Source organism: Sphaerodactylus townsendi, linkage group LG05 (genome assembly GCF_021028975.2).
Source record: "Sphaerodactylus townsendi isolate TG3544 linkage group LG05, MPM_Stown_v2.3, whole genome shotgun sequence".
Taxonomy (NCBI): Eukaryota; Metazoa; Chordata; class Lepidosauria; order Squamata; family Sphaerodactylidae; genus Sphaerodactylus; species Sphaerodactylus townsendi.
In genome coordinates this window covers 13,448,023-13,464,980 of record NC_059429.1, presented here as the reverse complement: position 1 = coordinate 13,464,980, position 16,958 = coordinate 13,448,023, and the positions used below count along the sequence as shown (strand labels likewise).

The 16,958-nt window shown below is 46.9% G+C and overlaps 1 protein-coding gene across 1 annotated transcript in view; it reads left to right on the top strand.

Moving 5' to 3' along the window:
• The first annotated feature begins 6,581 nt into the window (after positions 1–6,581).
• The window catches only part of APC2 (APC regulator of WNT signaling pathway 2), a 53,891-nt gene continuing 43,514 nt past the window's right edge, over positions 6,582–16,958 (top strand). Inside the window, 3 exon segments of the mRNA XM_048495792.1 lie at positions 6,582–6,834; positions 12,055–12,213; positions 15,240–15,330. Of these exon segments, the coding sequence (XP_048351749.1) occupies positions 6,658–6,834; positions 12,055–12,213; positions 15,240–15,330 (427 nt within the window). The 5' untranslated portion in view covers positions 6,582–6,657.

Genomic DNA, 16,958 nt, shown 5'->3' with positions numbered 1-16,958 from the left:
GCCGGGGAAAGCAATGGAAAACTACCCCACAAAAACAGCTTGCCTATGAAATCACTGCTTGCAGTGGTACCCCAGGGTCGGATACGACTGAAGGGGAAACTTTACCTTTATAGGTTGAGAGTGAGGATCATATGTTGGTTTGTTTGTGTTTGTATTTATATATGAAATGAATAAAGATTAATTTTTAAAAATAGAATATTTGGTTTGTGGAACGTAGGGAATTTAAAACCCAAACACCCACCCCCCGCCATCTGCAGGGAACCTTAAAAGAGATTTCCGAGATCATTCCTAGCAAGAGAATCTTAACCAGTTTTCAAGCCTGGAGTCATTGCTTGGGAGCTAGTGCAGCAGCCAATAGGAACATTCTCTTGTCCCTTCTGTTCCGACACTATCAATCTTGCAAGCTCTGTAAGATGGTGTTAAAACTGGCAATGAGGAGCTAATCAATCGGATCCCATTTCCATCCAGCGTATCATTTAAAACCTTCAGACTCATTCGGGTAGGTGGGAATCATGCCGTTTGGGGGATTTGCTAAAAAGGCTTTTGTAAATGTCAGGACGAGTTAAGTAATAAATAGACGGTTTGTGATGTCAGGTGTTCGGCGCTTTTTATAGACTCGTGTCGTCGTTTCTCAAAGAGGTTTTTTAAAAAAGCTTTTGGAAAACCACACAATGTAGGGTTTTTCCTCCATGTTAAACAGCAACGCAAATCAGGGTATTTTTCACCCTGCCAAGTGTCATCATAATCAGATGTTATTCTCCTGAATGTATAAAGCTGTCTCGCACCAAGTCAAAACATTTATCCCTCCAGCCCAGTGTTTACTCAGACTGCTAGCTGCTCTCCAGCAACTCGGGAAGAGAAGGATTTTTCCCAGCCCCTCCAGCCTAATCTGTGCACTGGAGATTTTGGGGACTGGACATAAGCGCAAAGCATGGACCGTTCCTGGATCATGGCCCTTCTCATGAAAACTAGCCCCTTCCCAATCAGCCTCCAAGGAAAACAAACTATAGGACTGGATTGTTGTGGGCTTTCCGGGCTGTGTGGCCGTGGTCTGGTAGATCTTGTTCCTAACGTTTTGCCTGCATCTGTGGCCGACATCTTCAGAGGTGTATCACAGAGAGAAGTCTGTTACACAATGTGTCCAGACTTCTCTCTGTGATATGGGATCCAAAAAGTTTAGTAACAGGTTCCCATGGTGGTGGGATTCAAACAGTGGCGTAGCGCCATTGGGGCTGGGCGGGGCACGACAGGGGCGTGGCCGGGCATTCCGGGGGCGGGGCATTAATAATTTCTCTGTTACTGTAAAAAACTCTTACTGTAAAAAAAGTTCCTAATTTCCAGCTGGTATCTTTCTGTCCATAATTTAAACTCATTATAGCAAGTCCTATCGTCTACTGCCAACGGAAACAACTACTTCTCCTCTAATTGACTGCCTGTCAAATACTTCATACTTTCAAATACTTAATTTTGTTTCTAGAAATTAAAAGAAGGACACTTTCCTTAAACAAGGAACTTTACCTTTCATATTTCTAAAAAAAACATGTTTTTAAAACAGCCAAACAGGGAGAATTGTCCCGTTTTCTACCTTCACTAACCAGCCACATAGGAAACAACCGGACTTTATGATTTCTGGACCTAATGGAATTTCTAACAGAAAAGCAGACCCAATTAGTAACCCCCTCTCGGCACACACAAATAATTAGTAACCCACTCTCGGGAACTGGTGAGAACCGGCTGGATCCCACCTATCCCTCTGAAGATGCCAGCCACAGATGCAGGCGAAACGTTAGGAACAAGATCCACCAGACCACGGCCACACAGCCCGGAAAACCCACCCCAACCCACAATATATAGGACTGGAGTTTACAGTACTGGGGGGTGGGGGGAATTGTGTCAATGCAAAGATAAGGGTCAAGCAGGTGGAAAGCAAGCATGGCTATCCCACTAGACTCGTCCCACTGGGTCAGACTGTCCATGAGGATCTTATTGCCGCAGATATATGGAGCACCTTCCTTATGAGGAGAGGCTGCAGCGTTTGGGACTCTTTAGTTTGGAGAGAAGACGTCTGAGGGGGGATATGATTGAAGTCTATAAAATTATGCATGGGGTAGAAAATGTGGACAGAGATACATTTTTCTCTCTTTCTCACAATACCAGAACCAGGGGGCATTCATGGAAAATGCTGGGGGGAAGAATTAGGACTAATAAAAGGAAACACTTCTTCACGCAACGTGTGATTGGTGTTTGGAATATGCTGCCACCGGAGGTGGTGATGGCCACTCACCTGGATAGCTTTAAAAAGGGCTTGGACAGATTTATGGAGGAGAAGTCGATTTATGACTACCAATCTTGATCCTCTTTGATCTGAGATTGCAAATGCCTTAGCAGACCAGATGCTTGGGAGCAGCAGCCGCAGCAGAAGGCCATTGCTTTCACATCCTGCACGTGAGCTCCCAAAGGCACCTGGTGGGCCACTGCGAGTAGCAGAGAGCTGGACTAGATGGACTCTGGTCTGATCCAGCTGGCTTGTTCTTATGTTCTTATGTTCTTAGGTATGTGGATCCCCGGAAGAACCTGGTCCTGACCTATCATGCTGGAGATTTGGGGAGGGAATCTAGGGAGGGCAGGGATCTCAGTGGGGCACAAGGCCACCTTCCAAAGCATCCATTTTCTCCAGAGGAATTGATCTCTGTAGTCTGGAGATGAATTCTGGGGGATTCCCAGGCCCCACCTGGAAGTTGGCATCCCTTCTCTCATTCAACTTCCCAACGCTAGATTAACTAACCAGGGCTGGGAAGGAATGTGGAAAGCAGCTTTTCACAAGCAGCTACGCATAATCCAGTCCTCTGTCCACAAGCCTCCATTCGCAATAGCCGGGCTGTTTGCCCAGGAGTCGCGTGGTATAGTGGTTAAGTTCTTGCACTGCCACTCTCATGGTCAAGAGTTTGAGCCCCCTGTGGGTCAGATATCCTGGCAGCTGGCTCATGGTCAACTCAGCCATCCATCCATTCCTTGGTCGGTAAATGAGTACGTAGCACATAGCTAGGGGGTAAAGAATAGCTGGGGAAAGCAATGGCAAACTACCCCACAAAAACGGCTTGCCTATGAAATCACTGCTTGCAGTGGTACCCCAGGGTCGGACAGGACAGAAGGGGAAACTTTACCTTGTATTGCCCACCAGAAACATCTTGGCAGCGGATGGTGGATAGTTGCTTCTCTTATAAATGCACTAAATGGATGTTGCTTCTCTTATAAATGCACTAAAATGAAGTCAGCAGATAAGCAAAGGAATGTCTAGTTTCAACCATCAGGATAAAATTAGGGTTTCTTAATGACAATTCAGGTCAAGGGAGGGAATAGGGAAATATACTTTTTACTGTGAGTATTCATTTATGGTTTGGACAGATTTATGGAGGAGAAGTCGATCTATGGCTACCCATCTTGATCCTCCTTGATCTGAGATTGCAAAGGCCTTAGCAGACCAGGTGCTCGGGAGCAGCAGCAGCAGCAGAAGGCCATTGCTTTCACATCCTGCATGTGAGCTCCCAAAGGCACCTGGTGGGCCACTGCGAGTAGCAGAATGCTGGACTAGATGGACTCTGGTCTGATCCAGCTGGCTTGGTCTTATGTTCTTATGTTCTTATTAGCGGCTTCCGGACTGGTCCGGACTTGAAAACTGCTTTGTCCTTCTCTCGGAGCAAAGAGTAGAGTATTAATTATAGCCTGCAGGAATTAAAAATACTAATTTTCTCCCCCAATTTTTTTTTTCTGTGGAGCAGGATCATGGGAAGTATTATGGTTTCCAGATTGAATTTTGACTGCAGGTGGATATAATGTGGAGTGACTTGAAAAGGGAGGGGCCCAGGAGCAGAGCACCACTTTGGATGGGAAAGGTCCCAGTTCGATCCCCCACACCTCTAGTTGAACGATCTCAAGTAGCAAGCCTGGAGAAAGGCCTCGGCTTGTCGGAGATCCTGCAGACCTTTTGCCAATCTGACTATAGGGAGGTGGGTGTGGCAAAAATCTGACTCTGCATTAGGGAGCTTCGTAATGTTAAAACTAAGAATCTTAACATGCGGACTGTGGCTTCTTTTGACCACCCCCTTCCCCCGCCTTTGTGGAACTTGTACAGTTATTGTTCTTGGTGCGGCTTTATTATTTTTTGCGCATGCCGTCAGAGGCGGCGACACGCTCCCTAATTTGGCTTTTGCAAAACAAAACCCCCTGCCCTCCCTGCCCAGCTGCGATCTAGAAGCTACCTGGCATGGATTTTAAACCCTAAGACGTGACTATAGGCATTGGAGTGTCATTAAACATGTGCAGAGTGATAAACGCTGTTTGGGAATTCTGAGGAAGGCCTTTTCAGTCAGGGCTTTGCCATTATCGTCGTCGTTTGATGAAATCACAGCCACCCGCTCTTCGGCCGGTGTTGCCCTTCATACGCATCGGATTCTTCCCAAGAACCTAGGACAGGGACAACCTATGGCACTCCAGATGTTCATGGACTACAATTCCCATCAGCCCTTGCCAGCATAACCAATTGGGAATTGTAGTCAGTGCTGGGATCCAAAAAAATTAGTAACAGGTTCCCATGGTGGTGGGATTCAAACAGTGGCGCAGCACCAATGGGGCTGGGTGGGACACAATGTGGGCGTGGCCGGGCATTCTGGGGGTGGGGCATTGCTGGGCAGGGCTGTGGCAAGGACGCAGCCGCTGCGCCAGTCCTTGGGTGGGAAACGAATGCACGCAGGCACAGGCAGCCACGCATGCCGGTGCACCTCCTGCTAGACTGCTTCAAGTTCTGCGTGCTACTGCTGAGGAGTGAAGGAGGGGCGTAACTAAGGCAAAAATCATGTGGCAAAATCACCAATTAGTAACCCCCTCTCGGCACACACAAATAATTAGTAACCTACTCTCGGGAACCTGTGAGAACCTGCTGGATCCCACCTCTGATTTGTAGTCCATGAACATCTGGAGTGCCATAGGTTGGCCACCCCTGACCTAGGATGTTGTAATGGATCAGTGAAGTATATGTGCTGATCCAAGCAATGTGGCCTTTTGTAATTGACAGATGGAGGTTTTATCAATACACAGACGGCTCAGTGATTTCCAGGGTTTTTGGTATGGAGCCCAGTGTGCCAATAATCACTGGACCACGACTGCTGGTGTGTGCCATCATCTCTTGACTTCCGTTCCCAGATCTTGAGGTTTCATCATCTTTTCCTGTTCTTTTTCTTCAACCTGGCTGTTGCCACGTATTGCTATGACAATTATCCACACTTCCCTCCCCCACAACAACAACACCACCCTGAGTGCCATTCCAAAAACACTACGGCAGCATTTGAAACATCTTCGAATCGAAAAAATCAACATGTGTCAGATTCAGAAGGCAGCTCTGCTGAGATCCGCACAAATCCTACGTTGAAACATTACAATCTCCTGTGATATTAAACAACAATAACAATAATGGCGACACATTTATTATTATATGATTTTTACGACTACTGCTATAATAATATGCTATAATAATAAATGTGTTGCCATTACTATTATTACTATTTACAACAACAATACTCATAAATATACTACAATACAACAATAACAACAATAATAATGACAACACATTTATTATTATATATTATTTTTATTACAACTACTACTACAATAATATGCTGTAATAATAATAAATGTGTTGCCATTATTGTTATTTTAACTACAACACTAATAATTATACTACAACACAACAAATCACCATCAACAACAATAATAATGGCAACATATTTATTATTATATATTATTTTTATTATTGTTATTATTATCACCATTGTTGTTATTAATTATAACAACAGTAATCATTGTACTACAACAAATCACCATCATCAACAATAATAATGGCAACACATAATTATTATACAATATTTGACTATTAGTAGTATGAGGCGCTGTTTAATGGGGTTTTAATGGGGTTTTAATGTTAGGATGAAGTGGAGCCTATCTTATTGTAACCTGTATTTATTTATTTGCTCCAACACTGGTTTGTTTTATTCATCTTGTTGTTCACCGCCCAGTGCCCTTTGGGGGAGGGGCGGTATATAAGAATGAAACATAATGAAAAATACATACATACATACATACATACATACATACAACTACTGCTACTGCTACTACAATAATAATAATAAATGTATTGCTATTATTGTTATTATTGTTATTATTATCATTATCGTTGTTGTTGTAGATTTCACAGCTGCCAGATCTTTAGCTGGTTGTTGGCCTTCATTACAATATTATTATTATTGTTGTTGTTGTTGTTGTTGTTGTTGTTAATTACAACAGCAACAGTAATAATTATATTACAATACAACAAACGACCATCAACAACAATAATAATGGCAACACATTTATTATTACATTATTTTTACTATTGCCGCCACGACAATAGCGTAATGCTGGCCTGGCGTCCTTTGCCTCCTGGATCCTGGCGGATCTCTCTGAGATCAGCCTCCCCGCCCTCTCCCATTCGCGCGCCTGAAACGCACCCACCCACCCATCATCCATCACCCATCACCCGCCTCGCCTCGCCTCGCTTGGCGCTTGCGGGGCTGCGGGGAGAGTCTGGCCGGCCGGAGCGGGGCTGCTGCCCAAGAGTTCGATCCCATGACGCGCCGCCCGCGATCCAGCAGCCCGGCCAGCCGGCACCGAGGAGGGGGCGCGCAGGAATCCGGCCGCGGCGGCGCCCTTGCGGGATGGGGGCGAGGGGGCGGCCGTGCGGGCATCCCGGCCAGGCGGAATGAGAAGCCCGGGGGGGTGTCCGGCTGGGGCCCCCTGAAGACCGTGAGTCTCTCCCGGCGCCTTGGGGCATTTGGGGGGGGGTCTCTTTTGGGGGGGTGGGGAGGGGGGTGGGTTGGAAGACCCGGCTTGGCTCTGCAGCCCGGGACGGAGGCGGAAAGCAGGTGCCCAGGTGTGGGGCGGAGGAGGCGGCGGACAGGTGCCATCTGCGGAGGTGGGCGGGCGGGGCGGGGGGGGGGGGGGGCGGCGATGGTGGAAAGTGGTGGAGTCGGAGAAGGACCTCTTATAATAATAATAGTGATACATTTGAGGGGGGGCGGAGGGAGGAGGCGGGGGGAGGCGGCTGGAGGGAGGAGGGGGGAGACAAAGAAAGGGGGTGCAAGCGAGACAAAGGGAAGGAGCGGGAGAGGCTGGGAGGGCGATACGGGGGGGGGGGTCCTGAGGATGCCCGATGTGGGGAGGGGGTTAGTAGGATTGCTCGGCAGGGGGCTGGGGGGGGGGAATCTTTTGTGCCAGAGAGAAGAAAGGCTTCGCAGGACCCCCGACGGATTAGACCCCCCCCCCACCCTTGCCTGCTTTCTTTCGGAGACGCTAAAGCCGGATTCTAAAGCCGCCCTGGCTGCTGGTGCTTATGGAGAATGGGCCAGCACTCTGTGCACGCTCAGAGGCGCTCTATTGTTTTGTAAGGGTTTTTATGGGGGGGGGGAAATGAACCCAGGTTTAGAAAACAGGGCAGTCTGGATTCAGTTGGGGGTTAGTCAAAAAGGCAGAGGGGTGGGGGATACCAGAGAGAATTTGCCGGCTAGCTTTGTATTAAGGGGAGAGAGAGGAAGGATTCGACAGTTTCTCCGTAGCCGTTTGCCTTCAGAGGGCGAAGAGAGCCTCCATGTTCAGAAGCACGATATCTCGGAGGTTCAGAGGTGGGGACCAGACAAAGGAAAGAGCCATCCCTTTTCACACAGTGTTCCTCCTAGAGGCAAAGAGGGACCCTCTGTCCAAGGCTGAGTGCCCAGCTGCCTGGACCTTTGTTCTGATGCAGTCAGCGTTTTTTTTAGCACAAAGGAGGGAGATGGACAATGGATGTTTCCAAGATGAGGGGAAGGTGAGGTGGTTTCCATGGTGGTCGAACGGGCCCTCAAGCCAGAAGACTCTGTAGAGTTTTCAAGGCAAGAGACAAGCAGCAGTGTTTTGTCACAGCCCGATTCTGTGCATCAGCCCTGGACTTTCGTGGTGGTCTCCTCTTCAAATATTCACCAGGGCCGACCCTGCTTCGTTTCCCAGATCTGACGAGATTGGGCTAGTCTGGGCCATTCAGCTCAGGTCAAGAGATGTTCAGAGGTGGTTTGCCATGGCCTGACTCTGCACAGCAGCCCTGGACTTCCTTAAGAACATAAGAACATAAGAACAAGCCAGCTGGATCAGACCAGAGTCCATCTAGTCCAGCTCTCTGCTACTCGCAGTGGCCCACCAGGTCTCCCCACCAAATATTATTGGTATCCCCACCAAATATTAACCCTGGTAATGATGTCTGTACTGGCTGAAATGGATTCAAAACATGCTCAAATGGCCATGTGCCACCTGATCCAGAGTCTGGCATGCTCCCCCTCCCCGCAAGTGTACACGTCAGGCTCAAAGGCTGCAAACACACACACACACACACACACACACACACGGTTCTTTGCTCCCGCATCTGACACTTGGAGGGGAACTGCCTCTGTCCAAGGAGGCTCTGTTCAGCTCTCATTTATTTATATTTATTTATTTTCATCATCACCTGCTCTGTTTCTGTTAAGGGCTAAGGAGCAGGCCCAGTTGACAAGGAAGCCACCCGGGAGAGATCTCAGGAAGTCACTAGCAGTGGGCAGTGGTTAAGAGCAGGTGCACTCTAATCTGGAGAACCAGGTTTGATTCCCCGCTCCGCCACTGGAGCTGTGGAGGTTTATCTGGGGAACCAGATTAGCTTGTGCACTCCAACACATGCCAGCTGGGTGACCTTGGGCTAGTCACAGCTCTTCGGAGCTCTCTCAGCCCCACCCACCTCCCAGGGTGTTTGTTGTGGGAGGGGGGAAGGGAAAGGAGATTGTCAGCCCCTTTGTGTCTCCTTACAGGAGAGAAAGGGAGGGATATAAATCCAAACTCCTCCTCCTCCTCTTCTTTTTCTTCTTGGCAAGACTGTGCCGAACTTCCTCTCAGATTTGTCAAGGAGGGGGAGAATCCTTTGTTGGCGCTCAGGTAAAACTTGCAAAATAAACGAATGTACGACAGGGTTTCAGTGTCCTGGAAATTACCCGGACACAGTCTAAGAGAGTATGGGATGCAGGTTTAGCTTGGGGAAGCTCAGGAATGAGAAAGATAATGTGTATGTATCTGAGCATCTGCAGAGTGCCGCTGACTAGCCACCATCCATTCCTTCCTTTGTGCAATTTGGACCTTCCAAAATCACCCCATGTTCCCTGCCCCCCAGGTCCCTTTTTAGAAATCCTACTATTGCTAATTCTAATATTATCACCTTGGGCTCTGTGGATGCTTAGCATTTATCTGACTAATGCAAGCATGTTGCCAGGGATTGGGGAGGGGGGGGGGGACCAGACCCACAGGAAATTCTGGACCGGAGTGCAATTCTTTATGCAATTCTTTACAGGTCCACCCTGTAATACGTCACTAAATTCATGAGCCCGCTGTGCCTGGCAGAGAGAGAGATATAATCTGCCAATTGGGGCTTGCAAAAGCCGCTACCACCATCTATTTGTTAAGGCAACAACAGGCTAAAACAACGCCCTCTCTAGGAAGTATGTGGTAATGACAGCTATGTGTATCTTATTGGATATTTATTCCAACTTCGTTCTGCCACCCAGCTATATTCCAAGATAATAGTTTAAACTGGGCGGGGTAAGTGCCCCTATTTTCCTGGCGTCAACCAACCACATTCAATTGGTCAAGGGACCCATTTACATCATGGTATATGCAGCCGTTTAGGGGGGGCTACTACGCTCTCATGGAGATTCATTGCCTTGGTGTTTCCACCATCTTTCCCCCCTATATCTATCAAAATACCAACATCAAATTCAGTCCTAGGACCTAGTATGAGACTAGGAGGGTCCAACTCCACACATTCCTCGAGTTCCTGAGCCTAGGTTTTACCCTCTAATTTCTGCAAATTGGATATTTATTTATTAAAAGTATTTATGCCCCACTGTCACAAGACCAGGGATAAGAACATAAGAACAAGCCAGCTGGATCAGACCAAAGTCCATCTAGTCCAGCTCTCTGCTACTCGCAGTGGCCCACCAGGTGCCTTTGGGAGCTCACATGTAGGATGTGAACGCAATGGCCTTCTGCGGCTGTTGCTCCCGATCACCTGGTCTGTTAAGGCATTTGCAATCTCAGATCAAGGAGGATCAAGATTGGTAGCCATAAATCGACTTCTCCTCCATAAATCTGTCCAAGCCCCTTTTAAAGCTATCCAGGTTAGTGGCCATCACCCCCTCCTGTGGCAGCATATTCCAAATGTGGGGGTCCACGCCTGTCTTATGAATCCTGGGTTCTTTTTTCCAGCTACTCAAAACCGCTGAGTTTTCCAAAGATTTTATTGAAAAAAAAAACAAAATAAGAAATGTTCTCATTGTCAGGTCTGTGCCATTCCTTGTTGATGACTAGAGTAGCAGACCCTTTCACTAATATATAGATTTCTCAGCTAAGGTATTGCTCCACACAGGTTTTGTTTCAGATCTGGGATCAGGAGTTGCTTTCCCCTGCCCGACCTGGATCAGAATTCCCTTTGTTCTCTCTCTTTGGTTCTCAGATAAACTCTGTTTCCTGGCCTCCTCTGTAAATCAACTTCTGATCTACCACCGTTTGGCCACTAGCTTCCTCTGTGTAATTTATTCAGAGCATTTAGGCTTCCTATCCAGAGATCAAAGGTCCTTGTCAGGCTAGTGTGAATCTGCCTGGTTCTGTAACCGGACCAACATATTCAAGGCAGGTTACAAAATACAATAAAATACAATGACGTATGCAATGAAGCCAATAACAATCAGACCCAGTACAATACAATAAAATCACATCATACCATAAAAAACCAAGCCTACAATAAAATACATTTATAAAACTCAAATTGCCGCTTATTAAAATGTAGATGTTAAAAGCTGTTTGAAATAAAAACGTCTTCGCCTGATGATGGGAGGAAAGCAAGGAAGGGGCACGCCAGGCTTCTGTAGGAACAGGATTCCAAACTCTGGGTGCCACCACCAAAAAGGGTATTTTGGGTCACTGTCAGATGGAGAGAGAGCCCTCCCCGGATCATCTTAGTAAATGTTTGAATTTTGCCTAGGAATGCCCCAAACTGAACCTCTGACACCAGTGGTGGGATCCAAAAATTTTAGTAACAGGTCCCCATGGTGGTGGGATTCAAACAGTGGCATAGCGCCAATGGGTCTGGGCGGGGCATGACGGGGGCGTGACCGGGCATTCCGGGGGCGGGGCATTAATAATTTCTCTGTTACTATAAAAAACTCTTACTGTAAAAAAAAAGTTCCTAATTTCCAGCTGGAATCTTTCTGTCCATAATTTAAACTCATTATAGCAAGTCCTATCGTCTACTGCCAACAGAAACAACTACTTCTCCTCTAATTGACTGCCTGTTAAATACTTAATACTTTCAAATACTTAATTTTGTTTCTAGAAATCAAAAGAAGGATACTTTCCTTAAACAAGGAACTTTACCATATTTCTAAAACATGTTTTTAAAAGCCCAACAGGGAGAATTATCTCCCGTTTTCTACCTTCGCTAACCAGCCACATAGGAAACAACAGGACTTTATGGTTTTTGGACCTAATGGAATTTCTAACAGAAAAGCAGACCCAATTAGTAACCCCCTCTCGACACACACAAATAATTAGTAACCCACTCTCAGGAACTGGTGAGAACCTGCTGGATTCCACCACTGTCTGACATGCTACTGCCTTTGTATCCCCAATCCCTTACATTTTTCTTTCTCTTTGCAACTAAGGATTGATGACACTTCGTACATCTGGTGGGAGTGGGCTCTGGATCCGTCACAACAAATCAGTTAGTCTCAGTATGATTGTGTATGTTCTGTGGCCCTGGTGTACCCTATGAGAGTCTATGAGAGTTCACAGTTGCCTGGCTGGGCGTTTTGTTCTCCCCAGGCGAGCAGGCGAGCGGCTGCTTGCAAGCCCAGTGGTGGGATTTGGCACCGGTGTCTCTGATGCTTCCTTTCTCCTCTCCCTTCTGTCTGTCCCCAGTCGATGGAGGAGCTGAAGATGTCTGGGTCAGTAGCATCCTATGACCAGCTGGTGAGGCAGGTGGAGGCCCTGAAGAAGGAGAATACGCACCTCCGGAGGGAACTGGAGGACAACTCGAATCACCTCTCCAAACTGGAAAATGAGACTTCAGACATGAAGGTGAGGCTACCTGCACACAGCAGAGCTCAGACCTTTGTGCCAGGGGTCTACAAATGGCCACAGGTTCCCATGGTCGTAGGATTCAAACAGTGGCGTAGCGCCAATGGGGCGGGGCATGAACGGGGCGTGGCCAGGCATTCCGGGGGCGGGGCATTAATAATTTCTCTGTTACTGTAAAAAACTCTTACTGTAAAAAAAAAGCTGGTATCTTTCTGTCCATAATTGAAACTCATTATAGCAAGTCCTATCGTCCACTGCCAACAGAAACAACAACTTCTCCTCTAATTGACTGCCTGTCAAATACTTAATACTTTCAAATACTTAATTTTGTTTCTAGAAATCAAAAGAAGGATGTTTTCCTTGAACAAGGAACTTTACCATATTTCTAAAACGTGTTTTTAAAACAGCCCAACAGGGAGAATTATCCCGTTTTCTACCTTCGCTAACCAGCCACATAGGAAACAACAGGACTTAATGATTTTTGGACCGAATGGAATTTCTAACGGAAAAGCAGACCCAATTAGTAACCCCCTCTCAGCACACACAAATAATTAGTAACCCCCTCTCGGGAACTGGTGAGAACCGGCTGGGTCCCACCTCTGCTTCCACCCTGTCCCACAAGACAATACTTATTCTGTATATTTAAACAGACAGCAGAATCCCCCTCATCCAGCACCCTGTCAAAGCTCAAGCGAGGTTGTTCTGAATAGCTATCACTGCATCTCACAAGCAGGGAATCTGACACTAAGAGCGGCGTTCGCAGAACTTGGCTTTTTAGACAAATCAGGTTTCTAGCCCACTTGATGACCGCAGCGGGCAGGAACAGATTTTGGGGCTCTACATAGCTTTTCTCCACAGCTTGCAGAAAGAAAACAATCTGGGCAAATGTACGCTGGTTGCAGAATTTGAGGATTTTTCTGTGCAGAATTTGGTTATTGTTTTAAAATAGCAGTCAGGAAGACAGGGAGTTTCACAAAGAGGAGGCAGTTTAAGCAGACCGTTTACCAGAGGCCCCTTAGCCACTTGAGAAATCATGCAAGGCAGGCTTTTAAGCATGCACAGAGTGCTAATTCCAGCACAGCTAAGTAAAACAACCAGTTCTCATGGACATGGGATTAGGGAACAAAGGTTTTAGGGTTTGACTTTCAGATGTGCTTGAACCCCTGAGCCAGAGGTGGGATCCAGCAGGTTCTCACAGGTTCCCGAGAGTAGGTTACTAATTATTTGTGTGTGCCGAGAGGGGGTTACTAATTAGTGATTTTGCCACATGATTTTTGCCTTAGTTACGCCCCTCCTCTCAGCAGTAGCGCGCAGAACTTGAAGCAGTCTAGCAGGAGGTGCACCGGCGTGCGTGGCAGCCTGTGCCTGAGTGCATTCGTTTCCTGCCCAAGGACCGGTGCAGCGGCTGCGTCCTTGCCACAGACCCGCCCAGGAATGCCCCGCCCCAGGAATGCCTGGCCACGCCCCCGGAATGCCCCGCCCAGCCCCATTGGGGCTACGCCACAGTTTGAATCCCACCACCATGGGAACCTGTTACTAAAATTTTTGGATTCCATCACTGCCCTGAGCCCTTCTTTCTGCAGTCTGAATGCAGATCATGACTGTGTGTAAAGGTAATCAGTCCCATTCAAGTAAGAACTTTTTTTAAAGTCCTGCTGGACGCAACTTCAGCTCCAGGTAGCACAACATTGTGTTTCTCAGATTGGTTCACCAGACACGAGCAGAGACAGGAAAGCAGAACTTCCTCTAGTGTTTGGAGGTATGCCGCTTCCGCATATTGATGTATCATGACAGTCTGATCTGGCAAGATATTCAGATTTTCCTCTATACTCTACACAGAAATATATCACTGCCCCTGCTCCTTATTTAACTTATCTGGATAACAAAGATCTAAGGAGAGCTTTGACTCTTGCAAGAAGTGCACATTTACCTTCTGCTGTCTTAGAAGGGAAATATCAAAAGATACCTTATTCTGCAAGGTTATGTTCTTGCTCTCTGAATTCTGTAGAAACTATAGAGCATATGTTATTAAAGTGTCCCCTTTATGAGGAGGCAAGGAAAAAATGCCTGTCACATCTACTACACAAGATGACGTATTGTTCTGATAAAGTTTGTTGTCAAAAACTATTACAAGATAAGAAGGAGAATATTACTAAATGGGTAGCAAAGTTCTGTCTATTCATTGTGAAAAAGACAAAATGATCTGAATATGGCATCCCCCTTAGATACTTTTGTTTTGTCTAGTATTTTTATGCTGTTTGGCGTGTTTACAACGTATAATGATATATAGGTGGATAGTGCTGGAATATGGGAGAGAGATCTGCATTCTTGTTTTGTTGTTGATATTTTTTACTAAATTGGAGATTTGTAATATATTTGGTCATTGACTGTAAATAAAGTCTTCTTGGAGCAGCAGTGGCGTAGGAGGTTAAGAGCTCGTGTATCTAATCTGGAGGAACCGGGTTTGATTCCCAGCTCTGCCGCCTGAGCTGTGGAGGCTTATCTGGGGAATTCAGATTAGCCTGTACACTCCCACACACGCCAGGTGGGTGACCTTGGGCTAGTCACAGCTTCTCGGAGCTCTCTCAGCCCCACCTACCTCACAGGGTGTTTGTTGTGAGGGGGGAAGGGCAAGGAGATTGTAAGCCCCTTTGAGTCTCCTGCAGGAGAGAAAGGGGGGATATAAATCCAAACTCTTCTTCTTCTTATTCTGCACATATTGACATTCCATCTGTAATGACAATAGCCACTGAGGGAACCTGTCCTTTGAAAAGTCACTACGCTTGTGGGCTCTGCTGCATCCTGTGGCAGGGAGTTCCACAAGCTAATTATGTGTTGTGTGAAGAAGTGAAGAAGAAGATTGGAAGCTCAACTTCATTGAGATCTGGTGTTCTAGGAGAAAAAGTTATCACTCCACCCATTGTAATTTTCTAAAGCTTCATCACTCAGTCGTCTTCCCCCCGCAAATTCTGCAGTGTTTCCTCCTCGGGAACGTGCTCTCACATCTGTGTTCTTCTCTGCATCAGGAAGTCCTGAAGCATTTGCAAGGCAAACTGGAGCAAGAGGCCAAGGTGATGGTGTCCTCGGGGCAGATGGAAGTTTTGGAACAGCTGAAAGGTGAGTGAATTTGCCTCAGTCTTGCAGAAATCTAGGCAAACCCCACGCCCCAGATTTTTGGTACTGGGAACTGGTCAGCATCAGTGGCATATCTACCTAGGGACAAGGGGTACCCCTTGTCCCCGGGCGCCACTCCTCTGGTCACGTGGGGGGCGCAAAATTGCCCCCCCACGTGACCAGGAAGCCCTGCTGCCTCGTTGTTTTCGCGTGCCTCAACCTATCCGTGTCAGCCGAGGCACGCAAAAATGACTTCCTGCTGCCTCCAATCACCCTCAATCCCCCCCTGGACTCCCCCTCCCTCCCTTCCTCTCCTCCCCAGTCAGAAGAGACTGCCGGCTGCCAGCTGGGAGCCCAGCCGGCAGGGGGAGAGGAGGTGGGCACCCTAGACCTTGCCCATGTCCATGATGACATGGGCGGGATCAAGGTCAGTGGGGGGTGGAGCCTGGGGGCATCAAGGGGCGGAGCCGGGGTGGCGGTGGGGCAGAGCCTGGGGGGGCATCCTGGAGACAATTTGTCTCCGGGCGCCATTTACCCATGGTGCTCCTCTGGTCAGCATCCAACTTACACTTGAGGGAGGAGGAACCAAGTTTCCAGTCCTTAAACTAGATTGTAGCGACATGCTTGAAAGCTTGAGCTACGGCTGTTTGTGGCATTGTGGGGGAAAAGATGCAATTTACATGCATATGTGGTTGGAATGTAAGGAGGTATATTTTGGGAACAGGTATCGAGGTATATACAGAAATTAGTGAAAGTTAAAATAGCATTAATTAAAGATTTATTGTTCATGGGTATTCTGGAGGATAGTAGAGTAGAAATAAGACAACGAATAATGTATAAAATAACGATAAGAGCTGTATATGCAGTTACAGTGTTGGGCTGGAAAGACAAGAAAATGTGGACAATACAGAAATGGCTAGAATATGTTTGGGAACAAGTACAGTTAGAGATTTTTGAAATAATGTCTAGAAATCAATTATGGAAAGATAGACAGACTGATATGATGAAGATATGGACTGGCTATGAGGACTGGATGAGAGAAGTCAGAGTCTTAGCAGATCAGGTGCTCTGGAGCAGCAGCAGCCGCAGAAGGCCATTGCTTTCACATCCTGCCTGTGAGCTCCCAAAGGCACCTGGTGGGCCACTGCGAGTAGCAGAGTGCTGGACCAAATGGACTCTGGTCTGATCCAGCAGGCTAGTTCTTATGAGTCATTGAAGGAAGATGGGTGAAGAGACTGGAAATAATGAACCTGCTGGTTCTTAGTTAAGAAAAGAAGAAGAAATCAACTTCTGGGGGGAGGGGATAAAAAGGAGGGAGATGTATGGTTTGGATATAACATAAAGTATTGTATATGTATGTATGGAATTATTTCGGCTATACAATACATTTTTTAAAAAAAAGAGATATGGCTGTATGCAGAAGAAAAATTCTGCGGGTGAGGAAGAGTGTATGGCAAACCGGATGAAGGCGGCAGGAACATGGAACAACCCATTTGGATCCCTCCCATCTTATAGTCAGAATTATTTCTTGGAGCTGATTTGTTTAAAATCCTGTCCAGCTTTCTCCTCTAATTGATAATCAGTGATTCTTAAGATTGGATGCTTCCATGGGGAATTTTTAATTCCTGTTT